The sequence below is a fragment of the Anomaloglossus baeobatrachus genome, chromosome 5 (genome assembly GCF_048569485.1).
Source record: "Anomaloglossus baeobatrachus isolate aAnoBae1 chromosome 5, aAnoBae1.hap1, whole genome shotgun sequence".
NCBI classification, from domain to species: Eukaryota; Metazoa; Chordata; class Amphibia; order Anura; family Aromobatidae; genus Anomaloglossus; species Anomaloglossus baeobatrachus.
Window position 1 is genome coordinate 564,936,080 of NC_134357.1, and position 8,814 is coordinate 564,944,893.

Consider the following 8,814-nt stretch of genomic DNA (forward strand, 5'->3'; position numbering starts at 1 on the left):
AGTCGGATAGCGGATGCAATGCAGGGCCATCAGGCACACTCCGTCCTTAATACAAGTCTATGGGAAAAAAAGAGAATTTTGTTACTTACCGTAAATTCTTTTTCTTATAGTTCCGTCATGGGAGACCCAGACCATGGGTGTATAGCTACTGCCTCCGGAGGACACACAAAGTTACTACACTCAAAACGTGTAGCTCCTCCCTCCTAGCATATACACCCCCTGCTAGCCAGTCCTAGCCAGTTTAGTGCAAAAGCTGAAGGAGGACATCCACCCACAAGAAGAGACAGAGTAAAATCCGGAAGAACCGGAACCTCTGTCTACAACAATAACAGCCGGTGAAGACACACGGAACAAGAAACCTGCCAACAGGCAATAGGGAGGGTGCTGGGTCTCCCATGACGGAACTATAAGAAAAAGAATTTACGGTAAGTAACAAAATTCTCTTTTTCTTTATCGTTCCTATGGGAGACCCAGACCATGGGACGTTCAAAAGCAGTCCATGGGTGGGAATAAACAGACAACTGAGAAGCAGGCAAACCCAACTTCACAAATGGGCGACAGACGCCTGAAAGATGCGTCTGCCCAAGCCCGCGTCTGCCAAAGCAAGAGCATGCCTTGGATAGAGCTTTGAAAAAGTATGCAGACTAATTCGAGCTGCAGTCTGACAGACCTACTGAGCCGTAGCCTGGCGTGAAAGCCCAAAAGGCACCGACAGGTCTGATCAAATGTGCTCTAATCCCCGGCGGGGAAGGCACTTGAGTACACTTGTAGGCCTCGGAAATGGCCGACCTAAGCCAACGAACCAGGGTCGGCTTAGATGCCGAGAGACCGCTACGCTGACTAGCAGTCAGTACTAGAGAGAGGTCCACCGCCTAATAACGGCGGTGCGAGACACATAGATCCGGGGCGCCCGCACCAGATCCAGGATATGCAACGCTTCCTCAAAGCGATGAACAGGAGCCGGACAAAAGGAAGGCAGGAAAATTGCCCCGGATAAGGTGGAAGCTGTAACCACCTTAGGGAAAAAAGTCCGGAGTCGGACGGAGACCACCTTGTCTTGATGCAAAAGACCAAAAAAAGGGGGTGACTCAGAGAAAGTGCCGCCAGAACTCCCTGGCGGGAAATTATAGCCACTAGAAAGACTACTTTCTGTGAAATATGAAACAAAGAAACCTCCCTAAGAGGCGCAAAGGGGGGTTTCCGGGAACCGGGAGGACCAGATTAAGGTCCTAGGGCTCCATAGGCCGCCGGAAAGGCGGAATGATGTGAGATGCGCCCTTAAAGGAGCGCACCGGAGCCAGCCGGACGATACGCCGCTGGCACATACTGACAGAGCCGAGACCTGTCCCTTAATGAGGGATAGTCCTAGCTGTAGACCGGACTGTGGAAGGGACAGGAGGGTCGGCAAGGCTAAAAAGGTCCAAGGACACCTTGGAGCTCGAGTCATAGCGGAGATGACTTCAGGAAGGATACCAGAAGTCGCCAAGATCCAGGACTCAATAGCTACGCCGTCAATCTGAGAATCCAGAATTCTGACGGAAAAAACGGACCTTTTGAGAAAAGGTCTGGACGGTCCGGAAGATGCCATGGCAACCTAACGGACAAAAGGAGCAGGTCAGGGTACCAAGCCTGCCTGGGTCAGTCTGGAGTAAGAGAATGACCCGACGGCCCCCTTTACTGATCTTGCGCAGGACTCTGGGCAAGAGGTAGAGACGAAGCTGGGATCAAACATGAGCCAGTGTGTCTACCGCAAAACCTGAGGATTGTGGACCACGGTTGGACAGCTGAAATAGTCTGCCTCGCAGTTTTGACATCTAGGATGTGGGCTGCGGATACGGTGGACTAGGAGTCCCTTGTCCACTGAAGAATGTTGAGGCGCCAAGATTGCCAGGCGGCTGAGTGTCCCGCCCTGGAAGTCGATGTAGGAAAACGCTGTCACGTTTTCCGACTGGACTCGAATGTGCCTAGCCGCCAACAGATGGTGAAGGCTTAGAGAGCTAGAAAAAGAGCTCTGATTTCCAGCCTATTGATCCAGAGGGCTGATGCGGACAGAGTCCAAGCGCCCTGCGCTCCACGGTGGAGATATACTGCTCCCAAGGCGGAAAGACCAGCACCCTGGTGAGGATCACCCGGGACGGGGCCAGGAAGGAGCGTCCCTGAGACAGAGTGGCCGAAACCACCACTGAAAACGAGCCCCTGGTCAGTGGCAAAGCCACCACCCCGTGGAAGGAGGGAGTTCGCGTGTACAGCGGAAAACATCCAGTCTCAGAAGACGCAGGAGAAACTGGGCAAGGAATCGCTTCCATTGCCGCCACCGTCTGACCAGCACCTGTATTTGGTGTCTGATAGAACGACGTCGACCGCCAGCGGAGGGACTACTGATCGACTAAGAGCAGCTTCACAAGAGCCGACAGAGTCTCGAATTGCGTCCCTGAGAACCTCTGGTTCGAAGTCAGAGTGGACTTGAACAGAATGACAAGCCACCCGAATAGGTTAGAGTGGCGAGAGTAAGCGAAGTACTCTGCTAAGAGTCTGCACTGGATGAAGCCCCGAGAAGAAGGCCGTCCAGGGCAAACGATCACTGCCAATCCCTAGGGGTGCAGGACCTCAATCACAGCAGCCCCAATGAGAATACTCGAGGGGCCGTGGCTAACCCCAAGGGAAGAGCCACGAATTGGACCACTCCGATGGCAAAACGTAGTCAACGCTGGTGTGAAACTGCGATTGACCCCTGCCGAAAAGCATCTCTGATGCCGATGGCTGCTAGGGAATCTCCTTGGGTTCTTGATTGATCCGGTGAAAAAAAACACACGGAACAAGACCGAGGCTCCATGTGAAAACGCCACACCTGACCATGCTGAAAAAGCTAAAGATCTAGGTCGGAAGGCACCGCCCTCTTCGGGGACTAGAAATAGATTTGAACAAAAATCTCAGAACCGTTCCCAGTCGAGAACCGGTACAATTACTCCATTGGCCTGCAAGAAATGCCACGGCCTGTGAGAAGGCGGCGGCCTTGGAGCCGGGAGGTGACAGAAAAAAATCTGTTTGGCGGGTGGACAGAAATCCATCCTGTAGCCATGGGAGATATGATCCCGCCCCCACTGAACGGAGACGTGGTAGAACCATACGTCGCCAAGTGGAGAGAGCCTGCCACCGACCAAGGAGGTGGTTGGCGTGGCTAGATAGCTCGGAGGAAGCTGACTCCGTGGTAGCATCTCCTGCGGTCTTTTGAAGACGCAGCTTCAAGCTATTTGGTTCTATGAACCAAGGCCGAGCTAGAGGACGATCAGATGGAGGAACGGAAACCACCAAAACCTCAACTGACTCCTGTCCTGGACAGGTTCCCTGGTTTAGGTTTGTGGCAAGGAAGAACTCTCCCCGCCAAGAGCTTCCTGAATTTCATCCAGTTGGTTCCGAAGAGACTGGTCCCACCAAAGGGGAGCCCAGCAAGGAACCCCTATAGAGGCATCTGCTTTCCATTACCGAAGCCACAGGAGCCTGCGGATAGCGAGGAAAGTAGCCAAGACCACCGCCGTGCGGTGTCCAGCATGGCAGACCTGGCATAGGATGAAAAGACTGAAGTCTGGAAGTTCAGGCAACCGTTTTGGGCATAGAGTCCCTGTGAGGGAATGCATCTCCTCCAGACAAGCAGAGAAGGTACAAAAGAACCGCACTGCCGTAAAGCTGAGGAGAACGAAGCTGCTGCCGCCCCAATACCGACTTGGCCCAAGGACAACCGGGCGGACCGCAAAACCTTAAGTGAGGAGCTATCAGCCACTGACATAACGGTCCGGGCTGAGCCACCTGAGGTGACTGAGCCCACTTCTTGACCACCATTGGTGGACAGGGGAAACACAGTCCTCAGAATCACGCTTCATGGGAAGCGACTGTCAGAGCGGACCCTGGGCTTGGTCACAGGGGCCTGAAAACTGGAGTGGTTAAGGAACACACTTTGTGTTCTCCTAGGTAAGGTAACTCCGGCGGATTGGGGTCCAGTACAAAATTAATGTACCGTGGGAGCCCTATAGAGGTGCCGTCAGCCACTGATACAACTATCCGGGCTGAAAGTCTGGACACTGGAGGGGCCACGTTTGGCGAATGAGTACACTCCTTGACCACCTCTGATGGGAGGGGGAAACAGGCCGCAGAACCCCGCTTTGGGGTCTGCAGGACAGGCTGTGAGCTTGGACGCAGCAGGCTGAAAACTGGAGTGGTTAAAGAACACACTCCTCGTCCTGTTAAAGGTATACTGATGCCTTTCTGCCAGCGGGGAATACTCCCCTGATACGGGCAGATGGAGGTCCAGTACAAGTATAATGGACGCAATCCAATCATTCGGCTCTGCGTCACGTACGGACGGATCAATGTACATAAAGTAGCGTCCGAGCCCCTGGTAGAGACATCCTCCTCGTCCAGTGAGTCAGCTCGTAATCGGAGCTGCGGGACGGGGAAGGACAGGGGACCCTGCGTCTCCCTGTCAGGAGGACGGGGTCTGAGCCCAGAAGGAGAGTCCTTTGTGAGCTTTATTGAGCGAGCTGAAGCAGAAAACGCCCTGAGAGGGGAGGTGCATGCTCAGCAGATGCCAGGACAGCCGACCCCTGGAAATAGGATTCCCTCAGGGGTCAGCCACCGAAACCGGAGCAGATGGAGGGGCCACTAATTAGCAATCATTCGGCTCTGCCTCCAAGCTGAGGGCCCACCATGGTTATGAGCTCGGTACAGCCGTACGAGACTACCTGCAGTGCATAATAAAAACAACCTGCAGCCCTGCTCTGTTAGACATGCTGCAGAGGTGGGGGCTCTGTCAAGACTGGCCCCCAGGATATATAAACCGATAAAACAAGCAGCTGCACAACCGGAGGTTGTGGCTGCCAATCGTTTAAACAGACATGTCTGTGCCCCCTGGTCCCTCAGCCCAGGTCCCCACTTGTCACACTGTGGAATCTCTGTGCCTATGCAGGCACAGAGAACGCCGAGAAAATGGCGACCGGAGCGAGGAGAGGGGGCGGGGCCTACTCTTAGAGCGGCAAAAGGATTCCCTCAGTGAGGTAGCCAGGGGAGGGAATCCTTCCTCAATGAGGAGTGTCCCTTCCCTTGTGCTGCGCAGCCGCTGGGCGGAGCTACACTGCCTCTCTGCAAGACTGACATGCAGAGACAGTGGAAACCGAAACTAGGCCTCAGGCGAAGCCGGGGCCTAGAGTAAAACATGCGGCCGGCGTGCAGGCACCATCGGCGCGGTTCTCCAGTGAAAACTGGAGAACCGGCCGGAAATGTTAACACCAAACATAAAACACACTCCCCCAATAAATAAACATAAAGGACCCCTGGAAAGACCACTTTCTGTGGTAATAACGTCTCATATACTTAGCTTGAGACGCAGGTTGCCAGGTTCCTGGGGGATGATAGCTCCGTCCAGCAGGGTCCTGCAAAAGGGCTGCGGATGGAGACCGGTCTCCTGCAAAGCAGTGAGAACCGTGTTGGCTCCCACTTCAAGCCAGAGCCCCAGCATGGGATGGTGAAGGAGCGCGGCATGAAAGGGATACAGCCCTGAAATCAACCTTAACAGCACCGCCCAGTGGGGTGAGAAGGGACATGCCGGGAGTCCAGACTGGACCCGCTTTTCTTCCAAATCTTTGTCCAAAAGGAAAAATCAAAAATCAAAATCAGAGAATGCATGTGTGTGTGACCTCCTGAAACACAAAGCATTAAACTGGCTAGGACTGGCTAGCAGGGGGTGTATATGCTAGGAGGGAGGAGCTACACGTTTTGAGTGTAGTAACTTTGTGTGTCCTCCGGAGGCAGTAGCTATACACCCATGGTCTGGGTCTCCCATAGGAACGATAAAGAAAAAATGAATCCTGCAAATTATTTTGCAGCATTCAGTTGTTACTCTAAGCAACGGATTGTGACTGATGGAAAAAGACGGAAGTGTAAAAGCAGCCTTAGGGAGACCGCACGTCATTTTTTTTAATTATTTAAAGAAAAACAAATAAAAAAAAAGAAAAAAAGCCCACATCACCGGCACAGCTGCGCACACCTCTGACAGGAACGTGCATGTATTTCTAAAACACATGCACGTTCACCATACTGACCCGCAGACACTTGCACTGCTTTCCCAGCCCACTGGCTGTCCTGCCGTCTGTGTTTGGTTGCAGTCAGCCGACATGCTGCCACTCAGGGTGGGGGCGCGTCTAACTGCAACCAACTACACGCGCCGGTGGGCGGGCAAAACAATCAATACTGAATTGTCGGCTCCGGAAGGGAAAAGCGTGACCCGGAAGGAGTTTGCTACCATGACACAGCCTTGGGTGAGTACACCGTGCGCGCTCCTACCCCCTACCCCCTCCACAAACGTTTTTTAATCTTCAGATTCTTGTCCCCATAGACTTATATGGGCACCGGAATCCGGAGCGGATCCGGACTTTTTTTTTCAATTCAGCAATGATCCGCCGGTCCTGGATTTTGGCGGGTTAGATCAACTCTATTTTTTTACTTTTTCATATTTATACAAAGTTTTTGGGGTTTTTTTCACATTTTTTCTTTATTTTACTAGTTCCCCTAGGAGACTTTATGAATGCACAGTCCAATTGCTAGTGCATTTCTCCTGATCAGAGCAGCATCGGTCTGATCAGGAGAAATGCTGATCTCCTGTGAGTGGTGGCGCTGTGTCGACTCTCACAGGAAGTCATCAGTTGACCCAGCGCTAAGATAACAACCATCAGCTCCCTGTGATCACGTCACAAGGCTGCCGATGGTGGCGGGGAACAGCGCAATCACCGCCGCTGCCATTGTCAGTTAACAGGCATGGGTGGATCTTTGATCTACTTGCATTTGTTAGCCACACATGTCTGCTGATCAAATCAGCAGAGATGTACGGGCACTACCATGAGCTCTCCGACGGAGCCTGTGGTAACCAAGGACTACAGTTATGTCCTTGGTCGTAAAGGGGTTAAAGGTGAGCAGCTTTATGCAACCACATTATTTCAGCTCTTTGTTTTTATTTTTCCACTCAAACAGATTTTCGTTGGTTTCTCAATGTATTTTTACAGATTATGGGAGACATTAAGGTGGAAAAAGCAATAAAATTATTCGGTCTGATAGGATTTTTTTTACATGACAAAAGGAAACTCAAAAAGCATAAGTCTATAAACTGCACATTCCCCGTGTCTAGGATGTACGGGAAACCTCTTACTCCTTATTTTTAGGACAATTAGTTTTGTTCCCTCTTTTTATAGTCCCACATTGTAGCAGCTGCTGAATGAGAAGAATCTGTGACTTCTCTGCATTTAGTGGTCACTACTCACCTGGGCGGTCATCTGTAGGAATCTCCTCTTTACTCCGCTCATCACCCCTCACATATGTCTCTGTAGTATTAATATGGGGCAGATCTTCCCCCTGAAACAAATATTGTAAAAGTCACAGACAGATGGAGAAGTCCCATCTATGATCAGCTCTAATCCTGCCATCTCCACCGCTCTCATTACACAAGTATAACACATATAATACTGGAGGATAAAACAAGACTGAGCACAAGACCTTCACAGCCGTCTACACATCATAGGGAGATTTCATGGCACCTTCTCTCCATCTACCTGATGATCCTGAGGAACATCGGGATCTTCTTGTTTACAGTCCTGTGGGAGAAGAGGACGGGGACCTCTCTCTGGTGTTGTCCTCTTACTGGATAGACCTGGAGGAGACACATACAGGGACTGAATTCATTCCTTACATACAGATAATGATAGGCCGTGTGTATTTAGTCCTGTCTATTACCTGGTGATGTGAGGGGCTGGGGAACCTCCATCATGACGTCCTTGTACAGATCTTTGTGTCCTTCTAAATACTTCCACTCCTCCATGGAGAAATAGACGGTGACGTCCTGACACCTTATAGGAACCTGACACATACAATGATACCGTCACCCCCGATCCCTTCATAGCGTTACTGTATAATGTCCCAGCATTCCCAGCAGTGTCACCTCTCCAGTCAGCAGCTCAATCATCTTGTAGGTGAGGTCTAGGATCTTCTGGTCATTGATGTCCTCATGTATCGGGGGGTGAGGTGGAGGCCCCGTGATTGGGCTCAGGGGTCTTCCCCATCCCTCAGACACAGGGGCCTGACAGCGCTCACTAGAGGTCTTCTTCACTACTGTGTAATCCTGGTTATGGAGAGACACAGTAAGAAATCTCACTCCAGACATTTCCAGAGTCCTCACCTCTCCAGTTCTGTCCATCTGTTATTCCCATAGATAAGAATGATGTAATGTGACGTCATCAGAATCTCTCACCTCTCCAGTAAGCCGGAAGAGGATCTCTAGGGTGAGGTGTAATATCCTCTCCGCCATCTTGTCCCTGTCCATATCCATCCTTCACGGGGCAATCAGGAGAATTCTCTTCTATAGAGCGATTGTTCTCCCCCAGCATCTAATGTGTATGGAGCCTGAGCCCAGTAATGGGGAATCTCCACACACCTCCTCCTGCAGAGCCGCACACTAGATATATGGCTGCTCTGTGCTTCCAGGACCTGTGATGATGTCACATGGAGGGGAGGAGTCAGGGTCACATGATCAGCTACTCAGTGTATGCAGGACTCTGCTGTGCTGGGTGTCATGGTGCTGGATGAGGGGAAGGTTATGTGTGGGGTCAGGAGGGGTTTACAGTGTGGATGTAGCAGAGCCGTGTGTGTACGAGGTGTACGCAGTGGAGCCGTGTGTGTACGAGGTGTACGGAGCGGAGCCGTGTGTGTACGAGGTGTGCGGAGCGGAGCCGTGTGTGTACGAGGTGTACGCAGTGGAGCCGTGTGTGTACGAGGTGT

General features: G+C 51.7%; 1 protein-coding gene across 1 annotated transcript in view; it reads right to left on the reverse strand.

Annotated features, from left to right (window-relative positions):
- Positions 1-7,722, reverse strand: part of LOC142313030 (uncharacterized) — a 248,965-nt gene extending 241,243 nt beyond the window's left edge. Inside the window, 3 exon segments of the mRNA XM_075352016.1 lie at positions 7,305-7,395; positions 7,593-7,661; positions 7,708-7,722. Of these exon segments, the coding sequence (XP_075208131.1) occupies positions 7,305-7,395; positions 7,593-7,661; positions 7,708-7,722 (175 nt within the window).
- Between the last annotated feature and the right edge of the window lie 1,092 nt (positions 7,723-8,814).